This window comes from Sciurus vulgaris (genome assembly GCF_902686455.1).
Source record: "Sciurus vulgaris genome assembly, chromosome: 5".
In the NCBI taxonomy this organism is placed as follows: domain Eukaryota; kingdom Metazoa; phylum Chordata; class Mammalia; order Rodentia; family Sciuridae; genus Sciurus; species Sciurus vulgaris.
The window spans coordinates 120,134,918-120,154,020 of NC_136465.1; the positions used below are offsets into that span (position 1 = coordinate 120,134,918).

The 19,103-nt window shown below is 44.5% G+C and overlaps 2 protein-coding genes and 1 long non-coding RNA gene across 4 annotated transcripts in view; 2 read left to right on the forward strand and 1 right to left on the reverse strand.

The window, feature by feature from the left end:
* Positions 1-2,254, forward strand: part of KIF5A (kinesin family member 5A) — a 44,287-nt gene extending 42,033 nt beyond the window's left edge. For both annotated transcript variants that reach the window (XM_079142507.1, XM_079142508.1), the window contains one exon: positions 507-2,254. The gene's annotated coding sequence lies outside the window, so the exon portion shown is untranslated. The remainder of the gene's footprint in view (positions 1-506) is intronic.
* LOC306662629 lies at positions 1,813-7,556 on the reverse strand. The gene is made up of 2 exons (XR_013764165.1): positions 7,430-7,556; positions 1,813-3,118 (listed from the first exon to the last, which is right to left on the reverse strand). It is a non-coding gene; the product is annotated as an uncharacterized lncRNA (long non-coding RNA).
* Positions 7,557-7,658: 102 nt separating this feature from the next.
* On the forward strand, positions 7,659-18,688 carry PIP4K2C (phosphatidylinositol-5-phosphate 4-kinase type 2 gamma). Its single transcript, XM_079142510.1, is given in 11 exon segments — positions 7,659-7,934; positions 10,561-10,658; positions 11,635-11,731; positions 12,232-12,375; positions 14,524-14,670; positions 14,855-14,893; positions 15,493-15,577; positions 15,580-15,605; positions 15,972-16,239; positions 16,402-16,505; positions 16,667-18,688. Coding segments are annotated over 11 exon segments (1,263 nt in total). The 5' UTR covers positions 7,659-7,760; the 3' UTR covers positions 16,748-18,688.
* Positions 18,689-19,103: the final 415 nt, after the last annotated feature.

Below are 19,103 nucleotides of genomic sequence, written 5' to 3' on the forward strand. Positions count from 1 at the left end.
AGGCGATGTTTAATTTATTCCCACACCCATCACCTCTCCTCATATCTGCATATACCACCAACAATCTTTAGAAATGCCCCATGAGTCTAACCCTGCCTCTAGCATAGGCACCTTTCTGGTTTTTGTGTATCACCAGACTTCTTATCGCAATTGCTTTAGGGCCCATAACTGGGCACTATGATACTGTTTTGTCATCCATTTGGATCCTTAGAGAACTAGAAATGAGAGAACATGGCCAGTTTCTTCCTGGGCTGTATCCAAGCTGAGTCCTCTCCAGAGGTTTCCCAGGATAGCAGGCTAGGCACACATAGGCAGAAAGACATGAAAAGCAGGGAAATAGGAACAGGGAAGGAGGATTAGGGAAACTCCTGGGTGTGGAAGAAGGTGGAGGGTAGTGGGATACAGGAACAGGACTATGAACTAAGTATATGCAAATACCACCTGCTCCTCCACAGCTGCTGGGCTGCAGACTGGTTCCTCACATACTGTTTCTCTTTCTTCCCCAGTTTCTAAGAGGGACTGAGGCCTCTTCTCTCAGCATGCTGCAATCCTGTGGTCTCTGATACTAATTCCCTCCCCAACCCCTTTTGTTGGACTGTACTGTTTGATGTCTTCTCTCACTTACTATGTATCTCTTTGTACTCTGTATCTATATATCAGAAGCTGCTGCTATGTATCTCTTCTGTCTATCCTACTCTTAAGTATCTAATGATGTATTTAGCAATTTCTAAGCATAGTCTATCCTCCTTATTGGGGGCACTAGGGAGGCGGGGGAATGTTTCTTCTTTCTCATATATTCATCTCTCACACTGAATGGTGTTAGTCACTGAGCAGAGGACACAGAGATGATAAAATGAGAAATGGGAGCTAGAGGGCTGTGATCCTTCTCTCTCACAAACACGTGTGCACATGCATGCACACGCGTGCGCGCATACACACACGCTCTCTCTCACACATACACATACATATAAAGCCTTAAGCAGAAGAATGTTTTAGCATCCTAAGAAGACAGAAAAATAGGCTCTTCCTCCCTTCTCTTTAATGTATAGCACAGGGGAGGGTAAAATGGAAGGGCTGATAAATTCTTCATACTCCCCTCACCTAAATCAAGGGATTCCAAATGTTTACCTCTGTCCTACAAAGTCTGCCTTTTGCCTCTTTCTTCCTGTTTTTCCCAGATGGAGACCATGGCTTGCTCAAGTGACCATTTTCCTTTCTTGTCCAAGCCCCTTTTGATATTCTCCAAAGTTGAATATTATGAAAAATTAAAGAGGCAGACCCCTTCCCACAGTCTGCCAAATGGCTGCTCATCTTTCTGTGGAAATAGTTATAGGCAAGTATAGTCAGAAAGATTGATTCCTTGGGTTTGGGGATTGAACAGGGTGGAAAATTGCTAAGTGATTTGTGTCACAGTGTCCTCAGGTTGACGTAATGAGCTGAATTCCTTTCTCCCATATTGGGTTATGTGTTCTTTCCATCTTTACCTTTTGGTTTGGGGACTTCCAGTTCATTGGCAAAAAAGCTGTTTCAGATGCTTTCATTTCAAAATGGAGCCTGGCTTTCCTCTAGTATAAGTTGTTCCCCATAAAGAGTTCCTTCTTTAACGTCCCTCTGTAGTATCAAGTGCACTTTAGGGAAAGGCCGGGCAGATTTTCCAGAGGTGGCAGAGCCCAAGGGCTTGACCCAGGGCCATTTCCCCAGCCATTCTCAGCCCATGTACCCCTGTTCTCCCACAGTTAAGAAGATGGTTGCTTGAGTTCCAGATGGTCCTTTCCCTCCACATGGTGCTAAGGTGGTTTTTCAGGTAACTACAGGGATGAAGGTCACTAGGTAGCCCAAACCAAGAAGTGAAGTCTGGGGTTCAGATATCCAGTCTTACCTATGATAGAAGATAGGAACCTTCAGCATCAAGGAAGCCCATCACCTGGCTTCTTCTAAGTTAGGAAAGAAGCTCAGTGCCAGTGCCAGCTGGTAAATACAGATATAGGGCCTATGAGTCCTTCAAAGGAAAGAGTCCTTGTTCCCTTTACCTGTTGAGCAATTTAGCAGTTAAGGACAAAATCAGAGGGGTATGAAATAAAGCCAAACTGGTGATTTTCAAACACTTTTCAAAATAAATCTTATGTAGAACTCCAACATAAAAAATAACAGACTAGGGATGTAGCTCAGTGGTAGAGACTGCCTAGCATGTGCAAGGCTTTGGGTTCAATCTCCTGCACTGCAAAAAAGAAAAAAAAAAAAAAAAAAAAAGGAGCGGGGGTAGGAAGATAAATAATGCAGACCTAGACAGTTTGCATTTTTTCTTCCTCCTCTTATTTATTTATTTATTTATTTATTTTTTGGCGGAAAATGCTTCATTAGTTGAAGAGCCTTGGAAAAGTCCTAAGAGACCCCAAGGGTTCTACAGAGTAGTTTGAAAATGACTGCCCTGAAGAAGGGGGTACAATCTGGCTCTCCTACACCAAACCTGTAACTCATAAGAAAGGGATGGGGTAAGGTAGATGAGCCATGCTATCCCAGACCCAGTCAGAGAAGAAGGAAGGTACCAGCACACCTGCAAACTTAGTATTTGCCAGCAGGAAAACCTAGAATCTAGGAAATTTTATGTAATCTTCCCACCAAATGATTCTTTAAAAGAATATATAAGAAGATGTGAAGGTGTAGGGCAGACAAAGAGAGGTGACACAGAGGAGCAGCCTTCTCTTTAGCAAGATGTAAGAGAAATATAATTCACTTACACAAATAAGAAACAACACACGCACAACCTTCCACCAGAAGCTTCACACTGTATCCTCCTCCGCCTCTTCCTGTTCTCTACATTCACCACATCCCTTCCAGAAAGCCAGGGTCACCACAAGGGGCATCTGGCCTTCCCACTCACATCTGCCAAAATGTTGCATGCCATCGTGGAAAACAAACCAAACTGCACAAACCCCAGTGTGTATTTACTTGGTGTACATAGATACCTTTAAAATAAATAAATTCAATGATGACTCCGTGTGTTGTTGCAAATCTTCTTGATCATCTTGCATATAATGGCATTTAACACTGTGGTATGTATCCTTCCAGATGTTCTTCTACATATTCACATCACATTTTTTTTTCACTTGACCATATCCTGGAAATATTTTCATGTCAGTGTATACTGATTTACCTCATTAAAACATGTAATTTCTGGGTGCGGTGGCACACACCTGTAATTCCAGTAACTGGGGAGGCTAAGCCAGGAGTTCAGACCCAGCCTCAGCAACTTAATGAGGCCCTAAGCAACTCAGTGAGACTCTGTCTCTAATAAAATGTTTTTAAAAAGGGCTGGGGATGTGGCTCAGTGGTTAAGTGCCCTTGGGTTCAATCCCTGGGTACCCCCAAAAAAAAAATCCAAATATAATTTTTCACATATTATCCTATAGTTTGTCAACTATTCCAGATACCTAGGTTGGTGGATATCTAGGATGTTATAATTTTGAATAAAAAAAATAGTATCCTGGTCTCTTAATCTTTTACCCAGACCTCATCATCTCAGTTCTAGAATCAAGTCCTTCCCCGCTCCACGGTGTCACTATTCCTCCCCTGCTAACAGCTCAATTCTGTTCCAACTTCATCTACCACTATTTTTCTCTGCTCATCAATCAAAGCTTCTAAGATGGAGAAAAGCATATAACCAGAAAACTGGGGCAAGCTCAATGGGGTGGTGCTCACCTGTAATCCTAGCAACTGGGGAGGCTGATGCAGGAGGATCACAAGTTCTAGGCCAGCCTCAGCAACCTAGTGAGATCCTGGCTCAAAAGTAAAAAACAAACAAACAAACAAAAAACAGGGGGCGAGACGCGGTTGGGAATGTAGCGCAGTGATAGAGAGCACTTGCCTAGCAAGTATGAAGCTCTGGGTTCAATCCCTCATGGTGGAGGGGAAAATGGGCAACTAAATATGAAGAGCTACAAACACATCTGCACCTTCAGGTCTGCTCAGTATTCTTCCTGTGCATCCCTGCTCAGTTCCCTTTCCTGCCTTCCAGAGCAACTAGCTTAAACCCTCATACCTCAAGATCTCCCATCCACCACTCCCAGGCAACTTTATCATCTGCTTCAAAAGGAAAATTGATATGATCAAGCATGAAATTCAACCACCACATACATGCCTACATATTTACCTATATCTGCATTTATCCTTTCATTTTTCCTTCTGACAGGTGATGAATTTCTTTTCTTTGGACTGAAGTGAATCTCTTCTAGGTACTTAATTCTCCCTCACCCTAGGATGCTGAGGATTGATCCCAGGGTCTTTGCATATTCTTTACTCTTGCCTCTTGGCAAATGCTCTAACACTGAACTATATTCCCAGCCCTTAGATACATGAGTCTTGAGATTATTTACTTAGAACCCCAGTATATAACTAAAAGTGGCCTGACATGGTGGCACACACTTATAATCCCAGTAACTCTGAAGGCTGAGGTGGAAGAATCACAAATTTGAGACTAGCCTGGGATGCATGAGGCCCTGGTTTCTATCCCCAGTACCACCCCTGCCCCCCAAAAAAGTGTCCCTGTTTGGGCTGGGAATATAGCTTAGGTGGTAGAGTGCTCACTTTGCAGGCACAGGCCCTGGGTTCAATCCCCAGCACCACAAAAAAGAAAGAGAAGAACACAGAGAGAGAGAGAGACAGACACAGACAGACAGACACACAGACACCTGGGTAATCCTGTCTCAAAAATTAAAAAAAAAAAAAAAAACCAGACTAGTTCAGTGGTAGAACACACCTGGGTTCAATTCCTTGTACCCACCCCCCCACTCTGAAAAAGTGTTGCAGGCTTGGATCAATTACATCTTCTTCAGTAACATCTGTCTCAATCATTTCTCCTTTTAAGGTGTCCCGCACCATGAGTCCCTACTTTGCTGTGTGCTTCTCTATAAGAGACTCCCCAAATTTCCAGAAACAATACCAATTTCCTATCCCCACCTCCTCACCTCCCGATCATTCTCAACCTGTCTTGCTGGCTCTTGTTCTGCTCAAATTGCTTTTCCAAAGATTACCTCTTACCAAATAAAACAGGGATTTCTCAGTGCTTTACCTCTCTATGTTCTCCACTCCTTCCTTTTTTTTTTTTTTTTGTACTCAGATTGAACCCAGGGCATTTTACCACTGAGCTACATCCCCATTATTAAATTATTTTTATTATTTTAAATTATTATCATCATCATCATCATCATCATCATCATCATCATTGTTATTATTATTTTGGTACCAGGGATTGAACCCAGGGGTGCTTTACCACTGAGCCACATCCATAGCCCTTTTATATTTTATTTTGAGACAGGGTCTCGCTAATTGTTTAGGACCTTGCTAAATTGCTGAGGCTGGCTTTGAACTTGTGTTCCTCCTGCCTCAGCCTCCTGAGCCATTGGGCTTACAAGCATGCACCACTGTGCCCAGTTATATTTTATTTTGAGACAGGGTCTCACTAAATTGTTTAGGGCTTTGCTAAATTTCTGAGGCTGGCCTCAAACTTGGAATCCTCCTGCCTCAGGTTCCTGATTCACTGGGATTACAGGTATGTGCCACCACGCCTGGCTCTACTCCTTTTTTCTTATAACTATTCCTTGGGCTTCTGTGACCTTGCTCTCCTGGCTCCTTGACCTCTGCCTACCCCTTCTGAGTCTTCCTCCACCAGCCTCTCTTTTTTTTTTTTTTTTTTTTTTTTTTTTGGTACTGGGGATTGAACCCAGGGGTGCTTAACCACAGAGCCACACAGTCCCTTTTTTATTTTGTGACAGGGTCTCACTAAGTTGCTTAGGACCTTGCTAAGTTGCTAAGTTTGGCTTTGAACTTGTGGTCCTCCTGCCTCAGCCTCCCAAGTTGCTGGAATTTAATGTGTGCGCCACTGTCCCGGGCTTCCACCAGCCTCTTTAAATGCTTGCTCTATCCCAGAGTTCAGCCCTTGGTTCTTTCTTTACTATTTTTGGGAGATGTCATACACATCCATAGATTCCACAATTCTTAAATCTGTATCCCTAGGCCAGATCACTTTCCTGAACTCTGGGCCCATATGTCTTACCAGTTGCCCTCGGATGACTCACATATTCCAAACTAAACTTGTCTTCCCAAAACTGCTCTTTTTCACCACCATCTCACCATTTTACCCAGAAGACTGGGACTCATCCTCAATGTCTCCCTTTTCCCCCAAACCCCACATCCACTATGAATTTTCAAAATCGACATCAAACTGTTTCTTTAAATTACATCCCCTTTGCTGGGTGCAGTGGTGCATGTCTGTAATCCAGGGACTCAAGAGGCTAAGATGGAAGAAGGATTTCAAGTTGGAAGCCAGCCTCCACAATTTAGTGAGACCCTCTCTCAAAATAAAAATTAAAAAGTGTTCAGTGATAGCTGGGCATGATGGTGCATGCCTGTAATACCAGTGGCTCCGGAGGCTGAGTTCAAAAGCCAGCCTCAGCAAAAGCAAGGCACTAAGCAATTTAGTGAGATGCTGCCTCTAAATAAAATACAAAATAGGGCTGGGGATGTGGCTCAGTGGTCGAGTATCCTTGAGTTCAATCCCCAGTATCCCCCCACTCTCAAAAAAAAGAGCTTAGGTAAGGTGCCTTGGGTTTGATCCCCAGTATCTGGAAGGAAAAAAAAATTACATCCCCTTCTCCCAACCCAACAGCCACAGCTTTAGTTCACCATCTGTGTATAAACTTTTGCCACATTCCAGTCACCCTCCAAAATGATGCCTGAATGGTTCTTCTAAAAAGCACACTCAACAGATTAAAACTACTTGAAGGACCTTCAGTGCCTACCCTCCCTAACCTTGCTTCTTCCCTCTGGTTCTCAAGTTCTAGTTCTACCTTACTACTTACATTTCAGAAACAGATTATTTCTTTCCCATCTCCAGGGCTTTTAAAAAAATACCATCCTTTTCCCAGAGAGCCTTTTAATTCCTAGTTCTGAACTTTACTCCTAGTTCTGAACTTTATCCAGCTTTCCTATACCCAGCACACAGTCTCCGTTGTTTTCCAAGGCTTCCCTGCGAGTTCCACTGTCCTCTCTGTCATTAGCATTGTCTCTTACAGAACTTTAGTGCAGCACTTATCTCGAATGTTGCTTTCTCCCGCCGGCTAGTAGCATTAAACTCCCAACTCCTTTAGAGAGGGAACTATCATATCTCCCTGCTTCAATCCAAGGAGAATGAGCCCCAAGAACAGTACTGGGTACAAGTAAGTGACCAATAAGTACTTGTTTAATAGATAAAAGAATGAACGAATTTAAAGACGCTCGTGGTCACTGGTAAGAATTTCGGATTTCCCATATCGTCTCCTATCCAATTCCTACTTGGTAAGGAAACGCTTTCGCGTTAGCCTAACTGGAGGTTACTCATCAGAAACCGGGTAAAGCCGGACAACGGTGACTTTTCAGCGAATAAGTCCCCTACCTGGGAGTGAATCAGGCCGGCACAGGATGCCCTTCAGCCGCCTGGTTGACCGCTCAGCTGACCGCTCAGGTAGACCCTGGCGGGAGACGGGATGCCTTCTGAGACCCTGGGCTCCAACACACGGGGCAGGAAACAGGTGAGCACACCCAGCTCGCGGACGTTGGGCAAGTGGGCGCAGGGGGCGGAGCTCTCGCTCCGCCCCGCCCCGCTCGCGCGCCTGCGGTCCAGCCTCCGGTCACGTGACGACGGCGCAGGTAAGCACCGCTTCCGGGGTCGGGTGCCGGGATCGCGACCGGCTCCTGCTTCCACTCAGTCGGGTGCCCGGGAGACTATGGCGTCTTCCTCGGTCCCGCCAGCCACCGCACCAGCGGCAACAGCGGGCCCAGGCCCGGGTTTCGGCTTCGCCTCCAAAACCAAGAAGAAGCATTTCGTGCAGCAGAAGGTGAAGGTGTTCCGGGCTGCCGACCCGCTGGTGGGCGTGTTCCTGTGGGGCGTAGCCCACTCGGTGAGAACTAACCCTAGCCCTCGCAACCCTGGCAAAAGTCCCTCCCGCACCTTGGGGCGTCTCTGTTTCCTTGCTCCAGCATTCCCAGCCTCTCGCGTTGCCACTTCCACCCCCCTGGGCCGTCCCGGTCCCTGTCCAACTACCCCCAGGTGTACCCCCAGGCTACCTTCGGGTTGTAGACTTTAGTCTTGCCCTCCGCCTTTTACTCCTCTAGTAGAGTTCCACCTGAAATCCAGCTTCCTCTTCCCTGGCTCTCACGCCAGGTCCAACCTCGGCCCCAGGCTACGGAAACTGGCCGTGATCCGGCTCCCGCCGGATGGACATTGGGGGAGTGGTTCTTTAGGTTGTTGTTGGTGAGGTCTTGGTGTGTAGAAGGGAGTGGTGGGGCAGAGTAGCTGGATGAAGGGGATTATTCACTTTCCTTTCCACCTTGCTTTCTAGCTCCAGTCCTTGACTTTGGAGTCTTGGCTTTGTCTAGGGAAAGCTCCAGGGTTTTTGGACCTTCTAATCCTGCTTGTCCCTTCCTTTCCCTTCCAGAGGTACAGCATTTCTGAGCAGCCACCCCACCCTGAGCCTAGAGATTATACTCACTTCAGTACTTAATGTATATATGCATTTGGTCTTAACTGCATCCTCATTGCTGGCTGGAGTGATGTTATTTGGTATAAATAGGGGTCATTTTTGTACAAAGAAAAGGCTCAGGAGCTCTGGTCCCAGAGACACCAATGTTGATGAACTTTAGTAGAAGGAAAGTGCTCTAAAGGGTATGGCCTGGGGTCAGGAGGAGACCAAGAAGGCTAGTATATCTCCTTTCCTGAGGGGGCCTCTATCTGAGCTGCCCCCTTTCCCTCAGATCTGGAGTGGGAGGGATTCAGTGATCTTAATGTGGCAGGGGATATTTTAGTAGTCCGTTTCCTTGAATTGTTATCCTAATGGCGGGCTTGTGGAGGTGGAAGGGGGTGCAGATGAATGCAGTTTTTATCACATTTTAAATTTGTAGTTTAGAGTGTCATTTGGGGTCATTTGGCCCCCTTTTGCATTTGCAGCTTGCCCAGTGGTAATGTGTTGTTATCAAGTATCTAGTCTAAGGCACTTGATATGGGCAAGACTGATGGAGGAAGGACTGCCTCTGCACGTGTCCCTTTCAGGTGACTCATCCATCCCTGCGGGAAGCTTAAGGAAGGCTTTTCCTTTGGTAAGGATTGGGGGAAATACATGTAAGACCTGCCTCAGCTTCTTTAGGTATATAAACTTGAGCTCCAGCATGGCACCTTCCAGCCAACACATATCTACTTCATCTGGAATGGAGAACTTCCTTGAACATATGCCTTAGTGATGATTCAGCCTGGTTAGCAGGTGGTGAGGAGGGGGCAGGAAAAGCTACAGCTAAATTTTAGGCTGGGAATCTCAAGTGACTTTTTTTTTTTTCCTAGAGGAATATGTTCTGTCCTCCTTTTCTACTGAGAATGGGAGGAGTTACATGCATTGCAGCGTGTGGGATTTAGGTTAGACTGCAATTCATAACCTTTCTCGAATGATCAAGCAAAAATAAGCAAGGCATTCATTTATTCAGTTAATAAACATTTCACAACTTTCCTTTCCCTTCCAGAGGTACAGGATTTCAGAGAAGCTCCTCCACCCTGAGCCTAGATCTGAGTTAGTGCAACTCAGGAATACACACACACACACACATACACCCATTGTTGCCTGGAGTGATGGTATTTGGTCTAAGTGGGGGTCATTGTGCTAGCTTCACATCCAAGAAATGTACACGATGAGAACAGGCCCTGCCCATGAAGTGCTCACAGTCTTGGGGGGGGGTGTGCTTACATAAACTGACGATTAGAGTCATGTGGTACATGTACTATTAAAGGCAAATAAAAGGTGCTATATAGCAACACCACATAGAAAGCACATCTCCTTGGGATACCTAAATACAGGAAACCCCTATCTACTGTGAATAGCAGGCTGTAGATCCTGGGAGTGACAGCATGTGATGCTTGTATCTTTTGGGCTGTGTATTGACTTTTAACTTTAAGGAATAGACACCTCATACTTTCTGAGGGCTGACATTCCCTCTGAGATCAGCTGTTCTTCATTTACCTTACACTTAGGCAGGTGGGCACCTGCTGCAGAGAACTGGGTTAGAGTGCTCTGGAAGGACTGTCCTGTTTTAAAGCAGATACCTTTTGTAGGATATGGACATTTCATTTTCTTGCTACTTTTTATCCCCTCAGGAGGCCCATTAACTCTGTACACTTTTAAAAATGCTTTTTTTTTTTAAAGTAAATGGAAAACATGTAACTTTGTCTTGAGTCTGCAGAGTTTTGTTTTTTTTTTTTCTAGAATTCCTCACAGCTTTGAAAATAGCCCTAAGTTGCTTACAGGGTTTGCCTAATATAAAATTCCTGTTGTGAGCATGAAGTTCCACGGGGGAGGGAGTGTGAGGGTTGCTTACCACCGTCCTTCTTGGGCAGCAGAATGGATTAGACACATTCTCTCACTTTAAGCATATGCACAGCCAGTGTCTTTAAATGAAAAATGTTAGAATTGCCCTTTTCTGACTCCTGCCCAGCACAGTGTGTAAGTGCTCTCCACACCCTCTCTTCATGTTTTGACTTATCAGATAAATGAGCTCAGCCAGGTGCCTCCCCCAGTGATGCTGCTGCCAGATGACTTTAAGGCTAGTTCCAAGATCAAAGTCAATAATCATCTTTTCCACAGGTAAGTGGGGGAATCCTTGCCCTTCTTATGGCAACCTCCTAGAAAAATAATAATTTTTAAAAGATTCAGTGAGTTAAAGATTTTAGAAGTCAACTTACAAGTTTTATGGTCTAGGGTCTGGGATGTGGCTCAGTGGTAGAGTACTTACCCAGCATGTGTGAGATTCTGGGTTTAATCCCCAGTGCCACACACACACAAAGAAAACATTGTATGATCTAACATTCTTCTCAATGCAGAAATTATTTTTGTGCAAAAAACAAAATAATTTCCAGTGTTGCCTTCATCCTTATGTTTACCAGTGCTGTCTTTCCCTTAGCCTTGAAGTTTTATGGAGTAAATACATCCATATGCATTACCATTAGCTTCTAATAGGGATTCCTTGAAAGAAATACTTTAGTCCTCTAAGCACCCCTAGTGTTTACCATTCAAAACAATGGTACCTATTATCAACTTCAGAATGTCTTTAATCTGCTTAAGATTTGGGGAATGCTCCTATTTGGATGGACGGTAGATCCTTGATCTACTTATACTACTTACTAGCCATGTGACTTGGGCAGGTCAGTCAACTACCCTGAGACACAATTTCCCCTTCTATAAGATGGGAGCAATGTGCCTTTTAAAGTACCTTATGGGGTTTTATGAGAATCAAATGAGGTAATAAGTGTAAAGGTGCAGCTGGGCTCATTGGCCCATGCCTCTAATCCCAGTGGCTTGGGATGCTGAGGCAGAAGGATTATAAATTCAAAGCCAGTTTCAGTAACTCATCAAGGCCCTAAGCAACTTATTGAGATCTTGTCTCAAAGTAAAATATAAAACTGGGTGGGGATGTGATTCAGTCTTAAGCTTCTCTGGATTATATCCCTGGTATCCCACCCCTCCAAAAAAAGTGGGAGGTGCTTTATAAACTGCCAAGCCTTATATAAATGCAAGGTGACGTTGACACTTTGTTGTCTTGTCTTGAAAACACTTATTACAGAGAAAATCTGCCCAGTCATTTCAAGTTCAAGGAGTACTGTCCCCAGGTCTTCAGGAACCTCCGTGATCGATTTGGCATTGATGATCAGGATTATTTGGTGAGAGTGTTTTTTATTTTTTCTTAGTTGTTGATGGAACTTTATTTTATTTATTTATTTATATGTGGTGCTGAGAATTGAACCCAGTGCCTCACACATTCTGGGCAAATGCTCCACCACTGAGCCACAACCCCAGCCCTGGTGAGAGTATATTATAGAGTGAGGGTGATCCCTAGCAACTGGGAGTCCTTGGGAGAGTTATGTTTGGTGAAACAAAAGCCTCAGCAAATGTGATTCTTTATCTTTTAGTGGTCACAGACATCTTTTAAAAATCTAATAAAAGCAAATGAAGCTGTCCTTGGGAAAAAATAAATACAGATACACTAAAAATTATGTGTTCAGTTTAATTCAGTCCCATATGTGGATAGCAGATTAAGAATTCCCAGTGAATCTCCCAGGGTTTTATTCACTTTTGGAAGCATTTGGGTGGCCATTATCCTATGACTTGTATGTCCATATAAAGCACAAGGAAGAGCCTCTAGCCTATTCTTTGTTTCCAGGTATCTCTTACCCGAAGCCCCCCAAGTGAAAGTGAAGGCAGTGATGGCCGTTTTCTTATCTCCTATGATCGAACTCTAGTCATCAAGGAAGTATCCAGTGAGGACATTGCTGACATGCATAGCAACCTTTCCAACTACCACCAGGTCAGGCCTCTCTCCAGCTCCATTTTTTTCCTCCTCCTCCTCCTCCTCCTCCTCCTCCTCTTCCTCTTCCTCCTCATCCTTCTCCTTCTCCTCCCTACTCATACATAACTCAGCTGCCAGAGCACACAGAAACTTCCTATCCCTTTTTCCCCCTACAAACTATCTCCCCCAGAAGCACTTGATATCATGTTTTTGAAAACTAGGAATTTAAGCCGGACACAGTGGTGCACGCCTGTAATCCCAGTGACTCAGGAGGCTGAGGCAGGAGGATTGCAAGTTCAAGGTCAGCCTCAGCAACTTAGGGAAACTCTACTCAAAAACAGAAAGGGTTGGGATGTAGCTCAGTCGTAGAATGACCCCCCCAGGTTCAATCCCTAGTACCAAATTTAAAAAAAAAAAAAAAAAAAGAAAGAAAAAAGAAAACTAGGAGTTAAAGAAAAAAAAAAAAAAGCATATGTATTTATGTTTAATCTAACAGAAGAATTTGATGTGTTCCTTCTCATTTGGTATTTACAATTTAAAACCTGCTTTATCCTAAGAAGATCTTTTTACCCCACCCACCATCCCTCACTCTATCACCTGCAATGAGTAGTATCACTCTATTCTTATGGCTGCCTTTTTGGGACACTACGGGGAATCCTGTGGAGAGACCCAAAGACCAAGTCAGCAGAAGTGGCTAAGGAAGATCTCTGAGAAGATTGTGTGAATTAAGGCAAGGGAGCCTCTAAATTTTAGGCTTCCATTTATCAAGAATTGTGCAACAGAAAAAGAAACAGGTTTTTGGAGGAAGGTAGTTCTGACTTGGACATGATAAGATTTAGGTTTCTGTAGTTCATTCAGATACAGATGTCCTGGGGTACCAATGTGGAATTCAGGAAAGAGGAGTAGGCTAGAAGTATAATACGGTTTGGGAGTTGTACATGAGTAAGTAAGTGGTCATTAAAATCACTTATTACTACTTAAAATCACTTAGGTAAATGGTAAGATTATTGAAGGGAAGTATTGGAGTAAGATGAGAAGAAGGTTGAAGACAGAACCTAAGGAGGCTAAGAGTAGATGGGCACTTTTCATTATTTATGCCCAGTATAATCCATAAAGGATTTGAAGATAGGAGCTCAAGAGTGGTACAATGGGAGCTAAGAGTGAAGAGCAATTTAAGGAGAGATTGGTCAACAAGATCGGGTACCACACAGTTGAAATATAACAATGACTACCTATTGGATTTGACAAGTGAGGGATTTGGGGGAGACATAAGAGGGGAAATAAGGGTATAAATTCAAGTTCAGTGGTTTGATATATAAATGATAGATTCATATATCAGTTGATTGCTGATAACTTTTCTGAGAAAGCTGGCTTTGAAGAGAAGTAGGCAGAAAAACTGAGAGATGGTAAGCATTGAAAGAGGAATTGTTTCTTTTGTCTTTTGTATATATATATATATATTTTTTTTTTTTTTGCAGTGTTGGAAATTAAATCCAAGGCCTCAAGCATGTTAGTCAAGTGCTATACCACTGAGCTGTTGCCCCAGTTCTGAAAATGAAAATTTTTTTTTAAGAATCCCAATTATAGGCCATCATGTAGGCATTTATACTACAGGAGTTTAGCCCATCAAGAAACACTGGCCTAGAAATAATTTCATTGATAAGCAGATATAAATTCTAATCCTGGTTCTTTGACTACTTGCATTTGGGAGGGCCTAAAACAAGGATAAGGAAACCTGGTCTTCCTTATCTCAACAAATGATACAGGTCAAATGAAAGAAATTAAAATTAAGGGACATTAGGGAGGCAGGAGAATCATCAAGGCCAGACTTGGCAACTTAGATCCTGTCTCAAAAGTAAAAATAAAAAAATGGCTGGGAGTGTAACTCGGTGGTAGAGCACTCCTGGATTAAATCCCTAGTACCACACCCCAACCCTCACAAAAATTAAGAGATATTATACAGATGGAAGAAATCAGTAGAGATGGTGATTCAGAAACTGTTTGAGGCAGTTTTAGGAAGCACCCACTACTTTTGATCTTCTTGTAACCTCTCTACTTGAAGTTCTCTGCCCCATCCTAGAAGGGTAGTGTTTGTATCCCCATCTCTGGGCTATTTGTGTGTCTGCTACTCAGCCTGTCCTTATTCTTCACCCTCTCCCACCCTAGTACATAGTGAAGTGCCATGGCAACACACTGCTGCCTCAGTTCCTGGGGATGTACCGAGTTAGCGTGGACAATGAAGACAGCTACATGCTTGTTATGCGCAATATGTTTAGCCACCGTCTTCCTGTGCACAGGAAGTATGACCTCAAGGTAAGGACAGGTTAGCTAGGATTTGGGGGAGTATCCTGGTGGCCTGAGAATGGGGAAGAGACTGGGAGGGCATTGATGATTCATTTTACAGGAAAGAAGGCTGTGGATTTGAGTACTTATCTTAGGTGCTGGGTTCTGTTCTTTTAGCCACTTGTGCTGACTTGATCTTTGGGTCTCTCCACAGGGTTCCCTAGTATCCCGGGAAGCCAGCGATAAGGAAAAGGTGAAACTCATTTTAGGTGATAGGGTAAAGGATGGGGGTGAATGAAAAGAAATCTTCTTAGGACAAAGAGGTCATTCTCCATAAAGATGGTGATCACCAGGTGTTTAAACCACTGAAAAGAAGAGAGATATAAATTTTGACTGATCCGGGGATGGTTTGGGAGGGGCAGGAAGAACAACTGTGTTGTCATTGGCATAGTTATTCCACATAGGTTTGTGCATGGGTGGGGGGGTGCCAAACTTTAAGAGCAAAGTGCTCACCCTCCATCTCCTATTCTGGGTTCTTGTATTCAAGTAGCTAAATGCTGAAGGAGGAAGAACATTCATCATAGAGGGTCTTAACTAAACGTGGTGGGGTGAGAGCTGAGGTGATAGCTCAGTGGCATGCATGAAGTCCTGGGTTCAGTCCTTAGTACTGCAAAACAAAACAACGAACTGTGATGTGGGGTACAACTGAGTGACAGCCTGGGCAAGCATCACAATGCGAAGTCAGCAAACATAGGAGCTCTCAAGGCCACTGAGGTGAAGATAAGAGTCCTGGAGATAGGATTCTTCAAGCCCTGGGGAGGGGACCCCAAGACATCTTTTTCCCTGTTCTAGGTTAAGGAATTGCCTACCCTTAAGGATATAGACTTCCTCAACAAGAACCAGAAAGTGTATATTGGTGAGGAGGAGAAGAAAGTATTTCGGAGAAGTTAAAGAGAGATGTGGAGGTGATAATTGGGGTGCTTGGAAATGCCTTTGTTTTTTTTTTTTCCCCTTTAGTTGTCTCTTCCATTCACAGTATGAGAGAGCTCTTCCTTTCTCCTTATTCTGGGGTCCTCTGCATGTAGCGGGGTTGGATATGAGACAGGTACATGATCTAGAGTCACCTGTGGAGGGGGTGGCTGGAATGAGTAAAAGGGTGATCTTAGATTTCAGGATATTTAGGTACTACAGGGCAGTAATACACTCCAGCCTCAATTTTTACCCTGCCCTTTCCCTAAGAGGGCCCCAGAAAGTCAAGAGTAGAGTTGTAAGAGTGGTACCTGGAAGTGGTGAAGGAGATCTGGGGTGTCTGATTTGTCAATGGGTCTCAGTTTCTAGTGCAACTGAAGATCATGGACTATAGTCTTCTACTGGGCATCCACGACATCATCCGGGGCTCTGAACCAGAGGAGGAAGGGCCCATACGGGAAGATGAGTCAGAGTGGGATGGGGACTGTAACCTGACTGGACCTCCTGCTCTGGTGGGCTCCTATGGTACTTCCCCTGAGGGTATTGGAGGCTACATTCATTCCCATCGGCCCTTGGGCCCTGGAGAGTTTGAGTCCTTCATCGATGTCTATGCCATCCGGAGTGCTGAGGGTGAGAGAGATCCTGAAAATTTTGAGGGTGGAGAGGGGAGGATTGTCCTTGGGGAGAGAGACTATGGTGGTGGGTGGAGAGATTAGCTTTTCAAAACAAAACTGACTGGTTCCTGGGGAAGGGAATTAGAACTATAACTTTTCATCCTTGGTCTCTCCCCAGGTGCCCCCCAGAAGGAGGTATATTTCATGGGCCTCATTGACATCCTAACACAATATGATGCCAAGAAAAAAGCAGCTCATGCAGCCAAAACTGTCAAGCATGGGGTGAGTTTCCCAGAGCCTTTCCTATGCTGTAATGATTATGCTTTGAGAAGAGAGCTTCTGGAATGGCAAAAGGAGAAAAATGGGGTGGGATGGGTTGGGGGATGGGGAATGAGGAAGGTGGCGATTTGGATTGACATACTGATCCATATCTCCTCTCACAGGCGGGGGCAGAGATCTCTACTGTCCATCCGGAGCAGTATGCCAAACGATTCCTGGATTTTATTACCAACATCTTTGCCTAAGAGCCTGCCTGACTCCGTGGTGATTGCTGCTTTATGTTCAAAAGGTGGTGGGCTTCTGAGAGGCTTGGGGGAATTGTGGATATTCTGGCCAATATTTCTCTTTCTCCTTTGCTAAATTCATGCTGCAGGCTCCTTCCATCCATATAACTCCATTCCATTGAATAGGTTCTTCCTGGTCCCCAGAAATATACATTGTTCTTTCTCCCCTTTATCCATTTTTCTTCCCTCTCTCCTTCCCCCACCCCAATAAGCCCTCTTGCTTCATTAGAGAGGTATTGTTGACTTTCTCCTAAGTGCCTTGATCTTTGTAAAATATCCTGTTTCTATAAAATAGGAGGAGCTGGGGGCAGGGGGTTGTTTGCCATCCTCAGGACCTGACTGGACAGATGGACCTGGTTCAAGCAACTACAGTGGATGCACTTTGCTGTTGAGATGAACTGAGAGTGTCTGAATATTGCTGTTAACTTTATAGAACTCACTGTGGCATGCTTCCCTCCTGGTAGGCCCTGGGATGGAGGACTTTCAGAATACTACAGCTGTGGGTGCAGGCCTGCACACACATGATGAAAAATGGCCAATCTGACACATGGAAATAGGGTGAGGAGTGGTCAGCAGACTGGCACCTCACAGAGGCAGGACCTAAGAGGACTTTTGTGACTATGCAGGGAATTGGAGAGAGTCTGTCAAGAATTGACTACTCTCCAGTCTCTTCTCCCACTGTACTTCCACCTCCATCCATCTGCACTTCTGGTCACAGGAGCTGGAGATGTCCAGAAGTGTTCAGGTCTAGGTGAAGGTGTTTGACTACTGCTGTGCTATCCCAGTACCTCATGGCCTTTCCTGGGGCTGGAACCCTGCAAGAGGGTATGTGGCCAGTTCTGGTGGCTGGGATGATGGGATTTATTCCCCATGATAAGTTTCTTTTCTTCCTGCCTAGCTATCCCCAATGTTTATTTCCAATAGGAAAGAATATCTCTACCTGGGTCAATTCTGGTCATTTCAAGAGGATGGAGGTCTCAAGTGTGGGGACCTCCCTGTCTCCCTGGATGTGTGCACCTGCATACCTCCTTCCTCTGCCCTTTCTCAAAGAGTTTTTCCAGTTGACTTTATCATTCTGTTCTGTTCTATCTTATACTGCTACTGTGTCTCCCAGGGGACAGATGGCCTTCTTTGTCATCTTCACTCTCCACCCCCAGAGAGGAGTCAGAGCCATAACTCAGTCACCCAGCCCCCTCCAAAGATAGCTGAGTTTGATGCATAATATTCTCAGAATGTAGAGGACCCAGATGAGAATAGACAGATTGTCTTCCCCTCCCCCCAATGCCTTTGGGGATACAGCACCCATCCATCTTGCTATCCCCCATTCTCCTTGAGGCTTCCACTTTTTTTTGGATATAAAGATAGGTACTAGCAGCTGGGCCTGTGGGGATGCAAAGCTGCTTTTCTCAGTGTCTGACTGGACTGATCGATTTCACAAAAAGTCATGAGGTCATAAGAGAGAAGCTCTCTCTTGCCTTCCATCTTTTTTCCAAAGGAGGTAGCAAGAGGAGTCCCCAGTTAGGGGTTGGATCCCCCATAATACCTTCTTGCAGGGGCCTGCTGGATCTTTTTTCCATTCCTACCATCTGCCTTTCCCCTGTTGAATGCAATAAAACTCTGTGACACCAGCAGCTGTTGCTCTTTAGAACTGGATTTTCTGGGGGCCAGGGGAAAGCTCAGTGGTAGAGTGCTTGCCTAGCATGTGTGAGGCCCTGGGTTCAATTCCCAGCATTTCAAGGAAAGCAAAACAAAACTGTTTTTTCTGACCATGAAACTGATGTATCATGGGCACTATGGTCTTTGTTGCTTCTGTTTTTTGTCTTTGTTTTATTAATTAATAAAAATATCCTATGTATTTACTCCCATTACTATCACAACACAGAAAATAAATTATTCAATCCATATTCCTTCACAGAAATGTTTTGTATCCCCCCCCCCCCCCGCCTTTTCTGAGAAATCCTATGCTTAGGAGTGCAAATACCAACCGAAGTATTCTGGTTCTCAAGGTGTTGGGCCCCTAACTAAAGATGTAGATTTCTCATATGGCTATGAACTTTAAAAAGGTGGTGAGGGGGGACAAGGGAATGGAAAATAAATTTCGTGAGAGCTAAGCAGTAGTGGGGTCCATGGAGGAGTGGGGTCATGTAGCCCTCACACCCCAGGACTCTGGACTTAATCATTTCATCTTTGTAAAGGTGAGTGGGCCTTTCAGGGTACGAGCTAAACAAGGAATTTGGTGTTCTCCCAGGCTTCCTGGGAAAGCTGTTCTCTTTAGAGGACAGCAGGGTCCTGGGAAAATGACGGGAGTGACAGCCCT